Source organism: Tursiops truncatus, chromosome 20 (assembly GCF_011762595.2).
Source record: "Tursiops truncatus isolate mTurTru1 chromosome 20, mTurTru1.mat.Y, whole genome shotgun sequence".
NCBI lineage: Eukaryota > Metazoa > Chordata > Mammalia > Artiodactyla > Delphinidae > Tursiops > Tursiops truncatus.
The window spans coordinates 20,504,056-20,522,215 of record NC_047053.1 but is presented as its reverse complement, the minus strand read 5'-3'; the positions used below and the strand labels follow the sequence as shown (position 1 = coordinate 20,522,215).

Here is an 18,160-nt window from a genome sequence, read left to right as displayed (position 1 = left end):
TAGAATCCTGAGACTCTATATCCAGAAATCCTAGGCAGCAAACCCACTTCGTCCAGTTGTGTAGGCACAGGGAAATCCCAGATGGTTCATGAGGTTCAGAGCTCACATACACCCAGGTTTTACTGCTGGAATTCTAAATTCTGCCACACCCTCACCCCAAGCGTCATCATGTGTTGAGTGACAACGGTGGGTGCTGCAGAGTCATACAGAAATGGGCCAGACGTTGTGTTGTTTCTTTTTCTCAAGGAAACCATGTCACAGTAGGGGGACTTCCCTGGTGGTCCAGTGGCTAAGACTCTATGTTCCCAATGCAGGGGGCCCAGGTTCAATCCCTGATCAGGGAACTAGATCCCACATGCCTCAGTGAAGATCCTGCGTGCAGCAACTAAGACCCGGTGCAGCCTAAATATAAAATAAATAAATAAATAATTTTAAAAAATTAAAAAAAAACATGTCATAGTAGGAAAAGCTGTTAAAACAGCACTAGCTTTGACCTACATGTGGTTTTGTCTACTCTAAGTCCAGCTCTGCCCTTACAGGCTGTGAAACCTTTGGTAAATGACTTCACCTCTTTGCACCTCAGTTTCCTCATCTGTAAAACAGGAATAAACATAGCACCTACCTTACTGGATTGTGAGGAGATAACCCTGTAAAGTTGTTTTCTTTCTTCCAGAGGATGAGGTCAAGCAAAGGACATTTAAAAATACCAAACTGTGTGTGTGTGTGTGTGTGTGTGTGTGTGTGTGTGTGTGTGTGTGTGTTCTATATACTCAGGGTTTTTGTTGTCTTTCATTTACAAATTCTTTTATTTGGAAAATAGAGAAGCAGATGCCCTCTCTGTACTCTGCTGCTTTTTAGCACCCATCAAACGATCGGTAATTATCTGATTTATTTGATTTCCTCTTTCCTGTCTTCCCTCACTAACAAGTACGTCCCTGAGCGTAGGGATGGTCCGTCCGATCGAACGTTCTGGCCCAGTGTTCAGAACAGAAGGCTGCACCTGGGAGGTCTGCAGGGAGGCGAGATCGGGTAGAAGGCAGAGACGCATGCGGGCGCAGGGTGGCAGATCTGGGCGCGGTGGCCTCGGCGCAGGGGAGCCAGCTCCGTGCCGCCCGCGCAGTCTCCGCCCCAACCGCCCGGCTCGCGCATCCGGCCCGTGGCCAGCAGGTGGCGCCGCAGGCCGGGCCCTGGAGCCTGGAAGCCGGAAGCTGCGGCGCGGTCCGGGCGGGAGGACTGTGGGTGCCGGCGTCCCCGCAGGCTCCGCACCCTCCGCGCCGCCTCCGCCTCCCGCCTCTCTCTCGCCTCCCGCGCTGGTCCAGAAAGGGCCCCACGGATGTCCCCGGGACGAGCGGCCCCGGGCCCCCAGGGAACATGGGCGTGCTCCGGGCCGGACTGTGCCCGGGTCTCACCCAGGACATGGTCCAGCTTCTGCGGAGCCGCGGGATCAAGACAGGTGATCGCAGGCGTGCGCCAGTGCGGGCCACGCGGCCGGGCCCAGCGCGGAGGCCGGCCCCGGCCCTGGCACCCCCGGGAGTGGGGGGCCCCTCCCCCCCTCCTCTACCCACAGCCTCCTTGAGAGCCCGGGAAGGTGGGCGCGAGCTAGCCACGCCCCAGGAAGGGTAGAACCCCCACTGTGTGCCAGGCACCACGCCAGGTCCTGCGGCTCAGCTAGTCGACGTAGGCGAGGAAAAGTCAAGTGAGCGACGCCCCCGAGCCTCCTTCCTGCCCACCAACCCCACGTGTTTTGTTTTCAGTGGTGGACCTGGTTTCAGCAGACCTGGAGGAAGTAGCCCAGAAATGTGGCTTGTCTTATAAGGTGAGCTGACAATCTCCGCTCCAAACCTGGATGTCTCTAAATGCCCATCCCTGAGCAGAGGGTTCCCAGAGATTGATAAGGGGGCCGTATGAGACCCTGGGGGCCTCCTCCGTTGGCGGGTCACTGCCGAGTACTCTGGGCTGCTTCGGGTCGGAGCGCCCCGGCCCTCTCCTGAGTTTCCCCGCCCCTTCCGCAGGCCCTGGTTGCCCAGAGGCGGGTGCTGCTGGCTCAGTTCTCAGCTTTCCCCTTCAATGGCGCTGATCTCTACGAGGAGCTGAAGACCTCCACTGCTATCCTGTCCACCGGCATTGCAAGGTTTGTGTGGGTACTTGGGGGAAAAGGTGAGAGGCGGGCTTTTGATACTTGTGTCTAGGGAGAGCAGGCTTTTTCAAACAGTGGTGAGGATGTTCAGGACTTCGAGTTCTCTTAAGCTATAACAGGGTTTCTCCAACTCTTAACTTTTGGGGATGCAGAATTATTTGGGGGGGGGCTGTCTTGCACTTACAGCAGGATGTTTGGCAGCATCCCTGGCCTCTAGCCACTAGAAGCCGGGTAGCACCTCCCTTCCCATGTCTGACAATCAAAAATGTCTCCAGCTGTGACCAAATGACCCCCCCCCACCCCAGGGTGGCAAAATTACCGCTGGTTGAGAACCACTGTCCTATAACACAAGATGTCAGTATTTCATTATTATTTAGCAGATCAGAGCAACTCTTCTCTGCCCCTACCCCCTCTTTCCCTTATGGATGGGGCAAGAGAGAGCATGGCAGGACTAACATTGACTGAGTGCCTACTACATACCAGCCACTGACACATAGTAGGTTATATAATAGGTTGTATAATCTCTTCAGTGACCCTGTGAGTTAGTGATTTTTTTTTTTTCTTTTTTTAAAATTTATTTATTTTTGGCTGTGTTGGGCCTTCGTTGCTGGGCGTGGGCTTTCTCTAGTTGTGGAGAGTGGGCGCTACTCTTTGTTACGGTGTGCGGGCTTCTCATTGCGGTGGCTTCTCTTGTTGCAGAGCACGGGCTCTAGGCGCGCGGGCTTCAGTAATTGTGGCACGTGGGCTCAGTAGTTGTGGCTCGTGGGTTGTAGAGCGCAGGCTCAGTAGTTGTGGCACATGGGCTTAGTTGCTGCATGGCATGTGGGATCTTCCTGGACCAGGGCTCAAACCTGTGTCCCCTGCATTGGCAGGCGGAATCTTAACCACTGTGCCACCAGGGAAGCCCGAGTTAGTGATTATTAACCCCACTTGAGTTTAGCCCAAGAGGAGTAAGGGGCAGAGGTGGGGCTCCAGCCCTGGGGCACTTGATCCAGAACTTGGTTCATTCCCCGTACTCTGCAGCAGGAGGGAATGAGAGTAGTTATCTTCTGCCATGTTGTGTGGAGAGAGAAAGAGTTGGAAGAAAACAGGCGGCTTCTGGACAAGGAAGTCTGACCTCATTCTTGGCCTGTTTGTGCAGAATTTGATAAAGAACTCTGCCACCACAAAGGTCTTTGGATTGGTTTGGCCCTCCCTGTTTCCATAACACATTCTCTTGGCAAGGTTCATAGAACACAGTGCTTGTTTTCCCCAGGTTGGGGGTTCAGTTCTGTCATTCATCAAGAACTGGCCGAGTGCCTACGGGTTCCAGGTAAGTGCAGATGATACGGGTACGGGTGAGGCGAGGCACTTAAGAACCCATTGGGTAGAGAAGGCAGGTAAACACAAGAGAGAGGTGTGAGCATGTGGGGAGGCAGCATAAGGAGGGGGTGATTGGAAATTCCCTGGCTCTCACTGCCAGGGGCCCAGGTTTGATCCCTGGTTGGGGAGCTAAGATCCCGCAAGCTGCATGGTGTGGCAAAAAAAAAAAAACAAAAAAGAAAAATGAGGGGGTGATTAACAAGGAGCAGCCTTGGCCTTTGGGAGCTTATAAAACCAGCATTATACAGAGGAAGCAGTCAGGTGATAAACTGGCAAGATGGCAGCCACGGTGAGTCACTGCAGGGGAGATCAGAGAGATTCAGGAAGGCTCTATGCAGGAGGCGGGCCTTGGGCAGTGAGGAACGGATGGGCCTTCTCTGAGTATTCCGGCACCGTTACTCCAGGTATGTCGTTTCATTTATCTTCACAATCACAATGAGTGCGTTGCAATGAAAATCATCATCCTGTAGATGAAGAAACTGGGACTCAGGTTAAGTGACTTGCTCAAGATCCCACAGCTAGGGAATTCCCTGGGGGTCCAGTGATTAGGACTCTGCACTTCCACTGCAGGGGGCACAGGTTTGATCCCTGGTTAGGGAACCAAGATCCTGCAAGTTGTATGGCGAGGCCCAAAAAAAAAAAGATACCTCAGCTAGTAAGTGGCAGACCAGACCCTTGACGTCACACCTGTCAGGCTCCTAAGCATAAGAACCCACCTCTAACGCATCTGCCCTATTGCCTCCTCCAGGCAGGAGGCTGTATTGTGAAAGTAGAGTTACAGGCATAGGGTGGAGGTGGGCAGGGTGGATGGGGCTGGGGAGCCTGGCAGGAGAGAGGCCCAGGAGGATATGGCAGGGGAGGGTGTGTGAGCCAATGTAGGGCAGGGGATGGCAGGAGGCACGCTGAAGAAATGTGATAAGCCTTCCTGCCAGGGGGAATATAGATGTGAAGAATCAAAGACGACCCAGTAGGTTTCTAGCCATCCTCACAGTGTTCTTTGGACCCTTGATGGATGTAACTCTAACACGGGAGGGGAGGGGAGTTCTGTAGTCAACAACTCGGGAAATGCTGGTTAACCCAAATGAAGCAGGTTTCCCTGCTGTAGGCTTTCTCACAGCTTGTAATGCTGGCGGACACCGTGGATCTTTACGAGGGCAAGAAAGCATGTAGCATGCCTTGGAAGAAGCCATACTATCTGGGGAGATGGGTGGTTCCCTGAAGGCCAGAGCTGTGTCTTGTTCATCTCTGCCTCTTCCTCGTTTTAGAAAAAGGCCTTCAGGAAATGTGACACATACAGGCGATGTTTGAATGAATGGCTGAAAGAATGACTAAAAGCCAGTTCAGAGGGAAAGGTGGAGGATAAATCCCAGAAATCATTTGTGTTCAAAACATGTGGTAAGACCCAGTTGTACTTCTGCTCCACAAGGCAGGCGGAGGAAGAGGGGTGGTCTGTCCATGTTGATGAGCAGAGATGATTGGTAGGGAGGTCCATCAGGAGACATGGAATGGAAACAGGTGAGAAGTCTGCTGGGAGGTGGATCTGGGAATTCCTTATGGAGGATCCTCACAGCCAAGAATGAGGTTGATTCTTTTTTTTTTTTTTTTATAAATTTATTTATTTATTTATTTGTGGCTGCATTGGGTCTTCGTTGCTGTGCATGGGCTTTCTCTAGTAGCGGCGAGCAGGGGCTACTCTTCATTGCAGTGTGCAGGCTTCTCATTGCGGTGGCTTCTCTTGTTGCAAAGCACAGGCTCTAGGCGCGCAGGCTTCAGTAGTTGTGGCACGTGGGCTCAGTAGTTGTGGCTCGCAGGCTCTAGAGCACAGGCTCAGTAGTTGTGGTACACAGGCTTGGTTGCTCCGCGGCATGTAGGATCTTCCCGGACCAGGGCTCGAACCCGTGTCCCCTGCATTGGCAGGCGGATTCTCAACCACTGCACCACCAGGGAAGTCCCAGGGTTGATTCTTGACTGGAGAGTTAAGACCAGTGGTTTCACCCAGGCTGCATGTTAGAATCATTTGGGAAGCTTAAGAAATATTCATGCCTGGGTCTCACCTTTAGAAATTCTGACTTCTTTGCTCTAGGCCAGTGGTTCCCAAACTTTTCTGCCCGGTAGAATTACCTGGGAATTTTTTTTTTTTTAATTCCAAAGCCCTATTCTGCGCCCCTAAACACACACACCAATTGAATCATATTCTCCGGGGCTGGAACACAAGCATCAGTGTTTTTTGAAGTTCCCAGGTGACTCCAGTGTGCAGACAAGTTTGGGAATCACTGATACAGGTCTCTTTTTTTAAAACTCCTGTGGTTATTTTAACATGCAGGCAGGACTGGGAAACACTAGTCCAGCCTAATGGTGTTCAGATTTCAACATGTATCCTTGTTGAGACTCAGATGTGGTCCTCGCCCTAAGAGTTTCTGATTCAGTAGGTCTGGGGTGGGGCCTGAGAATTTGCATTTCTAATCAATTCCCAGGTGATGCTGATGCTGCAGGTCTGGGGACCACTCTGGGAGAACCACTGCTATAATGGGACTGGGGGTTCTCTGATCTCAGTGGGAGGAACGGGATCCAGCAGTGGCAGAGGCTGGATGCTCTTTAACAAGGTGCTTATTACACAGAGACAAGGTGAGCACAGTTATCCCAAGAAGCCGCAGGGCCGGAATGGTAACCAGAGCGTTTTGACCAGCAGGGCCCTGTGGTTATAATCATGGGAGCCTTGGAATTGAAAGAGATGGGGTGCTTAAGTGCTGCTTGGCGTATACAGAGGGGTCATGGGAGGTCTTCAAGGACCATCACAAAGGGCTGGAGCCCATGGGTGATTACAGGGTTGGGACAGGGTTGCACGTGGCCAGGACATGGAGGTGTTAGTGTAGGCTGTGATGAGAAGGAGGTGAAATTTCAGCCCATAGGTTGGGCGGGATATGTTGTTTTTCCCTTGCTGCTTTCAATAATTTTTCTTTGTCTTTAATTTTTGCCAATTTGATTACGATATGTCTCAGCGTGTTTCTCCTTGGGTTTATCCTGTATGGGACTCGCTGCGCTTCCTGGACTTGGGTGGCTATTTCCTTTCCCATGTTAGGAAAGTTTTTGACTATAATCTCTTCAGATATTTTCTCGGGTCCTTTCTCTCTCTCTTCTCCTTCTGGGACCCCTATAATGCAAATGTTGTTGCGTTTAATGTTGTCCCAGAGGTCTCTTAGGCTGTCTTCATTTCTTTTCATTCTTTTTTCTTTAGTCTGTTCCGCAGCAGTGAATTCCACCATTCTGTCTTTCAGGTCACTTATCCGTTCTTCTGCCTCAGTTATTCTGCTATTGATTCCTTCTAGTGTAGTTTTCATTTCAGTTATTGTATTGTTCATCTGTTTGTTTGTTCTTTAATTCTTCTAGGTCTTTGTTAAACATTTCTTGCATCTTCTCCATCTTTGCCTCCATTCTTTTTCCGAGGTCCTGGATCATCTTCACTGTCATTATTCTGAATTCTTTTTCTGGAAGGTTGCCTATCTCCACTTCATTTAATTGTTTTTCTGAGGTTTTATCTTGTTTCTTCATCTGGTACATAGCCCTCTGCCTTTTCATCTTGTCTATCTTTCTGTGAATGTGGTTTTTGTTCCACAGGCTGCAGGATTGTAGTTCTTCTTGCTTCTGCTGTCTGCTCTCTCGGTTGGGCAGGATATGGGGTGTGGGTAGTGACCTGTTTCCTGGTGGTTTAGGGACAGAAACTGGATTAGGATTGGCCATGACTTGAATTTATCTCAAGGCTTCCACAGCCAGAGTGTTGATAACATAGGAACCTTCTATCACTCATTTCTCTGGAAACATTTATTGTGCATCTCCTGTGTTTCAGCCACTGTGCCAGTTCTGGGGTGAACAAGGCCCAGTCCTTGCCCCAGGGTGCTCTGGGCCAAAAACTTTTGCTCTGCAAGAGGATGAAAAGACAAGCGATAGAATGGGGAAAATAGGGCTTCCCTGATGGTGCAGTGGTTGAGAGTCCGCCTGCCGATGCAGGGTACACAGTTTCGTGCCCCAGTCCGGGAAGATCCCACATGCCGCGAAGCGGCTGGGCCTGTGAGCCATGGCCTCTGAGCCTGCGCGTCCGGAGCCTGTGCTCCGCAACGGGAGAGGCCACAACAGTGAGAGGCCCGCGTACCACACACACACAAAAAAAGAATGGTGATAACTCCAAATGCTAGTAGGGTGTGGAGAAACTGGATTACCTCATACATTGCTGGTGGGAAAGTAAAATAGCATAGGCACTCTGGAAAACAAGTTAGTAGTTTCTTGTGAAATTAATATGCACTTACTGTACAACCCAACAGTTGTATTCTGGGGCATCTATTCCAGAGAAATAAAAACTTAGGTTTACAGAAAAACCTGTATGCAAATGTTCATAGCTGTTTTATTCATAATTTCCTCCAACTGGAAACAGCTAAAATGTCCTTCAATAGGTGAATGGTTAAACAAACTTGGTCCATCCATACCATGGAATACTACTCTGCAGTAAAAAAGAACAAACTATCGACACATGTGACAACTTGGATCTCAAGGGAATGATGCTGAGTGAGAAAAGCCAATCACAAAGGTTACATATTGTGTGATTCTGTGTACATAATATTCTTGAAATAACATAACAATAGAGATGGAGAACAGATTAATCGGTTGCCAGGGGCTAGGGATTAGGGTTGGATGGAAGGGGAGTGGCTATAAAAGGGTGGCACAAGGGAGCCTTGCAGCAATGGAAATGTTCTGTATCTTGATTGTGGTGGTTACATAAACCCATGCATGTGATGAAATGGCATAGACTTATACACACAGACACACACGGAAATAATGGTGGTGAATCTGAATAAGCTCTGTGGATTGCACCAGTGTCAATTTGCAATGTTATAGTGTAGTACAATACATCTTATAGTGAAAGATGCTACCATTAGGGGAAACTAGGTAAAGGGTACATGGGACCTCCCTGTACATTGTTTTTTGCAACTTCCTGTGAATCTATAATTATTTCAAAGTTTTAGAAAATGACAAATTATGGGAAATGCTATCAAGGAAACCCAGAAGGGGCTGAGATGGAGAATGAGAGGACCATTGGATGGGGTGGCAAAGAGACCTCTGTGGAGAAGTGATCACCCAGAGTGATCTATAAGCTGAGAGTGAAAGGATGAGGGGCCAGAGGAGGAACATTTAGCCGTGCCAGCTTTCCCCAAAGGAAACTACCAGGAGAAGCCTCCTGGCCAGAGATGTTAGAGTGTCTCTGGACAGAACAGTGCCTGGAAGGGATGTCTTGCTTTTTTTCCTGGTTCCTACTCCCCTCCCTTCCCTCGAATCCCCTCAGTTGATTCTCTTGCCTCCTCTTCTGCCATCAGCCTGGACAAACTGCTGGACGCTGGTCTCTATACTGGAGAAGTGACTGAAATCGTAGGAGGCCCAGGTAGCGGCAAAACCCAGGTACACGTGCGTCCAGCAGCCAGGACGGTTGGGGGAGGTGGGTGCATAGCCCAGGATCCCTGAGGAAGTTTCTGCCAGGGTGCTTGTGATTCAGAGATTAGAAGAGAGAAGATAGGTGGTGAGGAGTGGGGCTTGGACTGGGCCCATTTGTGTCTCTGGGATCTGGACAAGATTTGGTGGGAGCACCCATGCTGGGCCCTCCTTGAGGGCTCAAGTTCACCCAGTGCCCCATCTCTACTCAGGTATGTCTTCGTGTGGCTGCAAACGTGGCCCATGGCCTGCAGCAGAACGTCCTATACATCGATTCCACTGGAGGGCTCACAGCTTCCCGCATTCTCCAGCTACTTCAGGCCAGAACCCCAGAGGAGGAGGAGCAGGTAAAGAGCAGGAGGGTTGGGTTCCTTTGAGGTTCCGACACTGTAAGTAAGACCCCGTTATCCAATGTGGCAAGAATTTTGGTCATTTGTGTGAATAGATACTTCTGGCTTTGAAACTTGCTGTTCTACTAATACTTTCTGTTCTGCAAGCCTCCCCATTATGACATCATCCCACCCCTGCCATACCCTAACTCAGGGCTGCCATACACCCAGTATCTGTGTTTCTCTCCCATTTCTTGCCCACGGAAGACACACTAATCAGTCCTATCCCTCCTTCCCACGGAGCTCTGACTTGGCTTTGCAGCTCAGCACCAGGCAGCCACCTTGGTGAGAACTGGCCCATCATACAAAGCCCATTTGCCATCCTGGACCTGAGTCCTTCTGTCTAAGTGCCTCTTCCTGCTCAGCCTCAAAATCCCTCTTCATCTTGCGCGACCCCCTGCTCCTCTTCTCCAAAGCTCTCCCTTCTATCTCCTACCTCTTCAGGCGGGAGCTCTCCAGAGGATCCAGGTGGTGCGTGCGTTTGACATCTTCCAGATGTTGGATGTGCTGCAGGACCTGCGAGGCGCTGTGTCCCAGCAGGTGAGCCTGCTCTTCCGCCCCTCCCTGCTCCCCCCAGCTGGCCAGTGCTGTCTGCATGTGGGCAGGTGTCCTACTACGGACTCTGCTTGGAAACGCAGATGTGCAATCTGGTGACTCTAGCTGTGTCTGCCGCTCCCAGGATGGGATTTCTGGATGCTTAATTCATTCCTGAGTGCCTCCTCGTTTACATGCCCATCTTCCCCAGTAAACCGTAAGCCCCTTCCTTGAGTGCAAGGATCATGTCATATTCATCTCTGCATTCCAACGCCGGATCCGTTAAGATTACTTTCAGAGGCAAGTAGTAGAATCTATCTGACAGACACTTGAACCTTGAGGACTTTTAATTATCTCACATGAGTCTGGAGGTTGGCAAGTCCATAATGTCAGGGCTGTAGGTTGGTGTGCCTGGTTCTCTTGCTCTTCCCCCTCATGATTGCAAAGTGGCTGCTATGGCTCAAAGCATCATGTCTTCACACATCCATATTACATCCATATTCAGGTCAGTGAGAGATAGATGCCTCTTTTCTGTACCTCTTCCCTTTTATAAGGGAAGAGAAATCTTCCTCTGGAACCCCCCAGTATGCTTCCCTGTTCCCATTACATCTAATTGACCAAAACTGAGCTATGTGTTTGTCCTAGACCAGGGGTTGGGCCCACCTTCCCTGATGTCAGGAGATTTCTTCCCAGTACTTGAACACATTCAGAGTCCTGTTAACAAGGAAGAGGAGTTTGGAATGGCATTTGGGTTGGTACCCTGCTACACCTGATAGGTGCTTAGACAGGATTTGGTGCACTGATTTATACACCCTTAGATTTGGGAGACACCTTACAGAGGATAGTTTAATTCATCTTAAACTTTATCTCTCACCCCAAAGCATAACATGTTCCCATGGGCATACCCAGGGTTGTATATAAAGTAAAGCATTTTTACAAACTTTAGAACATACAATAGTTGAACAAATACTTGTCATAGGAATCGTAGCAGGCTATGACACCCCCATGTGTTGAGACATGAAGTCATGTAGTTCTGACCTAATCCAACCCTCTTGTTTCTAGAGATGAGGAGAGTGACGGCCAGAGACATTCAGTCAGTTGCCCAAAGTCACTGCATATTTAGGATAAGAACAAAGCTTATAACCCAAATCTCTCAATTCTCAGGTCAAAAGACGATATTTTTTACTGTAGGGCCATTAGCTGGTATATATTTCTATTATTGCACAGCAAGTTACTACAAACTTAGTGACTTAAAACAACACATATTTATTGCCTCACAGTTTCTGTAGGTCAGGAGTCTGGGCACAGCTTAGCCTGGTCCCCTACTTAGGGTCTCTTTAGGCCGTGATCAAGGTGGGAGCTGGGCTGTGTTCTTATCTGGAGGCTCAACTGGGGAAGAACCACTTACAAGTTCATTCAGGTTTTTGGCAGAATTCATTTCCTAGAAGCTTCAGTTCCTTGCTGGCAGCTGGTTGCTGGCAGAAGCCACAAGAGTAAGAGCAAAACGCAACATACCATCTTACATAACATAATGTAATCACGGGGTGGCAGCCCATTCCCTTTGCCGTATAATGTAGCCTAATCAAGAGAGTGACATCCAGGGAATTCCCTGACGGTCCAGTGGTTAGGACTTTGCACTTTCACTTCCAAGGGCCTGGGTTCAATCCCTGGTCGGGGACTAAGATCCCACAAGCCACGCAGTGCGGCCAAAAAAAGAGTGACATCCTAACACCTTTGACATTTGACTAGTAAGAAAGCAAGTCATGGGACTCCCCCAGGGTCAAGGGGAAGGGATCATAGAGGACTCAAACACCTAGAGGTGGGGATCGTGAGGTCTGTCTGCCACAGATACCTGATAGCCCCATTGTTAAAAGCGGCAAACGGCTTATTGTCCCATTTTGGCCAGAGATTCCAACCTGCTCTCCCAGAGAGTAAGGAAGGGCTAAGCTGATCTCTCTCTTTTCTGCCAGCGTCCCTTAGACAGCCAGTGACTGGCCAAGAGTCAATAACTGGGATGTGAAGGGGGAGACATGCAAAAGACAGACAAGATAAGCTGAATATCCAGGACTTGGCCAACATGAGATGAAAAAAACCAGTTATGGAAACAGAATTGGCAAATGGGTTCGATATAAGGAATAAGGGAGAAGAGAAGGGAAGCTTCAAGGACAAGAAACATTTTAGGTCCAAGAAACTAGGAGGATGTTTCCTAGTTTCCTGGTTTTAGCAGGTGGCTGTCTATATAGTCTATATTTGGAAACTTTTTTTTTTTTGGCTGTGTTGGGTCTTTGTTTCTGTGCATGGGCTTTCTCTAGTTGTGGTGAGAGGGGGCTACTCTTCATGTGCATTCAGGTGCACAGGCTTCTCATTGCGGTGGCTTCTCTTGTCATGGAGAACGGGCTCTAGGCACGTGGGCTTCAGTAGTTGTGGCACGTGGTCTCAGTAGTTGTGGCTCGCAGGCTCAGTAGTTGTGGCACACGGGCTTATTTGCTCTGCGGCATGTGGGATTTTTCCGGACCAGGGCTCAAACCCATGTCCCCTGCATCAGCAGGCAGATTCCTAACCCCTGCACCGTGAAGGAAGCCCCAGGAACCTTTTTAGATATGGAAGATTAGGCCCTAGAGGCACAATCTGGAAAGAGACTGAAGTAAAGAGAAGGCTGACCTCTTCAGCAAAGGAAGTTAGGAACTTGGGGCGTAAGCAGGAGAAGGAAAAGAGAGCCTGACAAGATGATGGGGGACTGGCCACAAGAAGAAAGATTCTACTAAGAAAATTCCTGACCAGGGGACCACAGGATCTGAGCAGGGATTTCTCAAATTTAATTATTTTAGGGTATCTGTGATGTGCTGTGATTTAAACTCTCTCTTTCCACCCAATTCTTCAGTAAAATCTGTTATACATACAAATGGGGGTGGGAAAAAAAAGACATTTCTGAAATTCCATCATACATGCCCAGCTGTATTTGGGGTGGGGGAGGTTATTTCTTACCAGTTTCTGGAAGAGGAGCAGACTTATCTGGTAGTGGTCGCCCCCTAGAGGCCACCTGGTTCATGGCGCCTGCTTCCCATCAACCCCACAGGTGAGCAGTTCTTCAGGGACTCTGAAGGTGGTGGTTGTGGACTCGGTCACTGCGGTGGTCGCCCCACTTCTGGGTGGTCAGCAGAGGGAAGGTGAGTGGTGTGGCAGAGCCCAGGGTTGGGGTCTTGATCTTGCCTCCCGGTTCTGGAGTCCTGTCTCTGGCCAGCCTGGTCCCCGATGCCCTGCTGCCCACCCTCTCTGCTTTTTCTTCCCCAGGCTTGGCCTTGATGATGCAGCTGGCCCGAGAGCTGAAGACTCTGGCCCGGGACCTCAGCGTGGCACTGGTGGTGAGGAAGTGGACTTGGCTAGCCATCCTTGCCTTACCTCTGGTCCCTGGGCTTCACCAAGTGGGCAGATATTCTTTCTAGTTACAGTTCTTTATTTCCCTTAAAGAGCAGCTTCTGAACCCCCAAAGTGGCCCTTTGGGAAAGGACCATAGCCCAACTTCCCTGGGTCATCTAGAGCACCAGACTGGGAGGGGATCGGACCTTAAATAGCCAAGGGATCAGGGACAGTCTTGTTTTTCTTTTTACTTTCTTTAAGTCAGTTTTATTGAGGTATAATTCATACAGAGTAACCTTCTCCTTGTTTGAAGTTTGATACAGTCATCTCCAGCCTTGTTACCCCACCGCAATCAAGATACAGAATATTTCTGTCACCCCAGAAAGATCCTCCGGCCCCAGACAACCACTGATCTGGTTTCTGTCCCAATAGTTTTGCCTTTTCCAGAGCTTCATAGAAAGGGATCTTTTGGCTTTTAAAGTAACTTTTTCTGCTTATGGAGTAGGTTTTTAAAAGTCTGCATGCTTCTCATGAAAGAGGGTAAAAAATAGTTAAATATGAGTCAAATTTGTAATCGATCTCCACATCCACAGAAACCATATTAATATTTTTATATACCTCCGTAGAATCTTTTTTCTCTGCATATATATACATATACTTTTAACCAACTTTCCAACTAAACTGTAATCTTGTTAAAAAAAAAACACACACACACCACCATTTCCCATGTCTTTTAATAGATTCTTTAAGAATGCCAGTTTTAGCAGCTATGTATTATTTTGTTTAATACCTATGTTACAGGGGTGAGGAAACCTTTCCTCTAAAGGACCAGGCAGTAAATACAGTTTGCCTTCCCTATCCGTGGGTTCTGCATCCGTGGATTCAACCAACTGTGGATTTGAGCTGTAGTTGGTTGAATCTGTGGATGCAGAACCCGCAGATACAAAGGGCCAACTATACTACACCATCTTATTTTATTTATTTATTTATTGGGCTGTGCTACGAGGCATGTGGGATCTTAGTTCCTTGACCAGGAATCGAACCTGTACCCCCTGTAGTGGAAGGGCAGAGTCTTAACCACTGGACCACCAAGAAGTCCCTACTCTATTTTAACTAAAACTACAGTGAACCTGGAATGGAGAGAAATATCCTTGAAATGATCACTCCTCCTGAAGTAGTCACCTTGCTATGAGTTAGGCAGATTAAATTCAGTTGAAATTTTGAAATCTAAAACAAAAAAAACAGAAAAAACACTACAGTGAACATCCTTATACCTAAATCGCTTTACATATCTCATATTTCCTCAGACTCCTAAAAGTATAATCAGTGAGTCAGGGACAAACATATTTTTAAATGTCTACATATGACATTGCCAAGTTGCCGGGAAGGTTATAGTTTTTGTGCACCTACCAGCAGCATAAGGGGCTTTGTTCTTCTATTCTTTTGTTCTTTTTTTTTTTTGGCTGTGTTGGGTCTTGGTTCCTGCGCATGAGCTTTCTCTAGTTGCAGCAAGCAGGGGCTGCTCTTTTATGTGGTGTGTGGGCTTCTCTTGCTGTGGAGCATGGGCTCTAGGCACGTGGGCTTCAGTAGTTGCAGCACGCAGGCTCAGTAGTTGTGGCCTATGGGCCCTAGAGCGCAGGCTCAGTAGTTGTGGCGCTTGGGCTTAGTTGCTCCACGGCATGTGGGATCTTCCCGGACCAGGGAGTGAACCCATGTCCCCCTGCATTGGCAGGCGGATTCCTAACCGCTGCGCCGCCAGGGAAGTCCCTTCTTCTGTTCTTATACTGCGTCCCAAGGCCTCCCTCTCCAGACTGTAGGATGTATGTGAGCACCTGCTGTGTGCCAGGCTCTAGCTTAGGCAGCAGGGATTCAATGATGAACAAGCCACACCTCTGCCCAGGGGTGGGGTGGGGAGCAGGGGTTAACCTCAAGAGGATGCACTGAGGTTGGCGTTGCTTACCTGAGACTAGCCTGGGCAGAGTAGAGTTGACCGGCCTTCCAAAACCCCTCCCACGTATACACACAGATGCACACCCTGACACAAAGGGGTGGGTGCACGTGGTCTCAGGATGCCCGATTGCTGCGTTGGGGTTGTAGTGGGCCTAAGCGGACAGCACTGCTTTTCCCAGACACATGCCCCGTTACCTTTTATTGGAATCAAGCCTGGAACGTTGTGGTTTAGTGGCAAGAGCTCTGCACAAGTCAGGAGTCCAGGGTTCTGATTCCAGACCGTTGATAAATTATGGAAGCTTGGGGAAGTTGTTTCCTTGTACTAGGCCTCAGCTTTCCCATCTATAAAATGAAGCCATAGGAGCAGATGTCGTCTGTACCAGCATTACAGATCTATAAGCCTTTGATTCTTTTTGCCGCAGGTGACCAATCACATGACCCGAGACAGGGACAGCGGGCAGCTCAAACCTGCCCTGGGACGCTCCTGGAGCTTTGTGCCCAGCACCCGGCTTCTCCTGGACACCGGCCAAGGTGCAGGAGCATCAGGCAGCTGGCGCATGGCATGTCTGACCAAATCTCCCCGTCTGGTGAGCCAACCCCAGGGGAAAGCCAGGAATCTGGGCCCTTGAGGGTGGCTTCTGTGCCCACAGATAGTTCCTCATCGAGGAACTTCTGGATACTGAGACCCAGCAGCCAAAGAGGCTACCCACTTGGGCTGCTCAACTGAAAAACTCACCTTCCCCTCCTGTCTTGTTCCAGCCAACAGGTTTCCAGGAGATGGTGGACATTGGGACCTGGGGGACTCCAGTGCAGAGCCCAACATTACAGGGAGATCACATGTGACTTGCTGTTGATTGGGACAAACCCTCCCACCATGGGAAATGGTGGCTGCATAGAAGCTCTTGGGCTGGGCAGACATCTTAGTCCTTAGCTCCTCTCTCTGGAAACACAGTGTTACTGGCTAGAGAGGATGCTACTGTGGAAGGACCCAGAAATTCATGCCGGTACCAGGTTTTCCTCCCTTGTGTCTACCACGTATGTTTCCAGCAGGTGTCAAGTTCAGTGTCTTGGGCATCTCTGAAGAGGCATGCTGGTGCCTGGACAGATAACCCTGTGCATCGCCGTACTGCACTCCATCCTAACACAGTGACCGAGTCTGAGGCCTCTAGCTTGACTTTGCTTCCCTTCTTCTTCTTTTTGTTTTTCCATCTGTAAGATGGGGCTCCCTTTCTTTTAACTCTCTCTTTGAGTTACCGGGTGGAATTAACCTTGTAAGTGCAAAACTCTTCTTTATCTAGGTCCTGATATTAAAAACATACAAAGGAAATTCTCTGAGCCCCAGAGCCATCCATTTTCCCCCCAGAAGGTGGTTTTTCAGTTTCCCCTAGTGAGGCCTCAAAGAATGGTTATTCCTCTTTCCCTCTTGCCCATTTGGTTTCACAAACCTGCATGCATCACCATGACCAGGTGAGACCGGGAGCTCACTGCAGTCCCAGGAATATAATTTAACAGGAAGGGAAGATGTGACCTGGTCCCCGTGAATCCAGCCACTTGTTTAACGTGCGTGGTGCCCTGTGGGGCCCCTCCACAGTGTCGAGTAACCAGAGGTGCTGAACCATGGCCTTGCCCATAAACAGACAGAGGAGAATTTGCACAGTAAGTAGAGCCAGCTGGGAAAATTGATGCTGGCATAAATAATACATGGTAAATCTAGTCCTTTATGTAGAAATTCATTGCCAGTGGCTCCAACATGCAATATAATTACCCCTCTCTTCCTGCCAGCTGTACCACAGCCTAGTGCCCTAGTGTATGAAATAACCCCCCTGTCTGTTATGGGCACTGTGGCCATCCCTCTTCAAGCTATAACTCTGGCTGGGCGGGGAGGAGGACACCAGGGAAGAGGAAATAAAAGACAAAGGAGAGAAATGATCAGGATTGTTCACTGACCACAATTTTTTTTTTTTTTTTTTTTGCGGTACGTGGGCCTCTCACTGTTGTGGCCTCTCCCGTTGCAGAGCACAGGCTCGGGACGCGCAGGCTCAGCAGCCATGGCTCACAGGCCTAGCCTCTCTGCGGCATGTGGGATCTTCCCAGACCAGGGCACAAACCCGTGTCCCCTGCATCGGCAGGCGGACTCTCAACCACTGCGCCACCAGGGAAGCCCCACTGACCACAATTTTTAAAGGAAGGTTGCCTTTCTCAGTTTGAGAGCCTGTCATGTAATTAATTAGTTGCTTGGCTGCAGGAAGAGAGGTCAGAGTTACAGGCCGAAGACAAGACATTTAGAGGTGATGAACACAGCAGGGATAAAAGCAAGAAGCCTGGAGGACTGGGAACAAGTGGCAGACCAGCCCGAGGGTATCTGCCTGAGTAAGGACAGGCTTGGTAAGCTGCAGACTGGAGGAGGAACCCTGGCGCTGCTGCTTTCACAGGCTCCCAGGAGAAACGAATCTTCAGCATCCTTACACCAGGAGCGTTTGGCGCATAATTGCAACCATAGTAGGAAACAAAACGTTAAGCTGGGACTGGCACCTCCCTGTCACTTGTACCATTTGGGCATCCTGAGCCCACGCAGACATCACCAATCAATCAAGCATTCTTTTTGGCAGAGCTCAGAGTCCTTTGCAGTTTTAGTTTTTCTCCACACAGCACTCCAGGTATCCACAAGCAGTCAGTTGGAACTGGCGTTCAAGGTGGAGGCTGGTTACCACCTCTGCCCCAGGCAGATCTTCCATATGTCCCATATATGGTGTTGCGTGCTTGGTCCTTGACTCAGGACCCTACAATAGTGTGGTTTGAGAGGGCTGTAAAGATCATAGGCCCCATCTTGTCATTTAACAGAGAAGGAAACTGAGGCCCAAAGAGGAGAAATGACAGTCCCAGTGGCAGAACAGGGGCTGGAACCCAGGACTCTCGATTCCTCAGCCAGGACTCTGTGTCCATGTTGCCTTTAGTT

At 49.4% G+C, this 18,160-nt stretch overlaps 1 protein-coding gene across 2 annotated transcripts; it reads left to right on the top strand.

Annotated features, from left to right (window-relative positions):
- The first annotated feature begins 1,200 nt into the window (after positions 1 to 1,200).
- Positions 1,201 to 16,913, top strand: RAD51D (RAD51 paralog D). 2 transcript variants are annotated; one of them, XM_004316543.4, is made up of 10 exons: positions 1,202 to 1,453; positions 1,755 to 1,816; positions 2,013 to 2,131; positions 8,863 to 8,944; positions 9,187 to 9,321; positions 9,808 to 9,903; positions 12,974 to 13,064; positions 13,189 to 13,259; positions 15,627 to 15,791; positions 15,964 to 16,913. In XM_004316543.4, the coding sequence occupies exons 1-10, from the start codon at positions 1,372 to 1,374 to the stop codon at positions 16,045 to 16,047; spliced, it is 987 nt and encodes a 328-aa protein (XP_004316591.1). In that variant the 5' UTR covers positions 1,202 to 1,371; the 3' UTR covers positions 16,048 to 16,913. The 2 variants fall into 2 exon arrangements, with proteins under 2 accessions (XP_033703088.1, XP_004316591.1); XM_033847197.2 differs by lacking the exons at positions 12,974 to 13,064; positions 13,189 to 13,259 and having other exon boundaries at positions 1,201 to 1,453.
- The last annotated feature ends 1,247 nt before the right edge of the window (positions 16,914 to 18,160 follow it).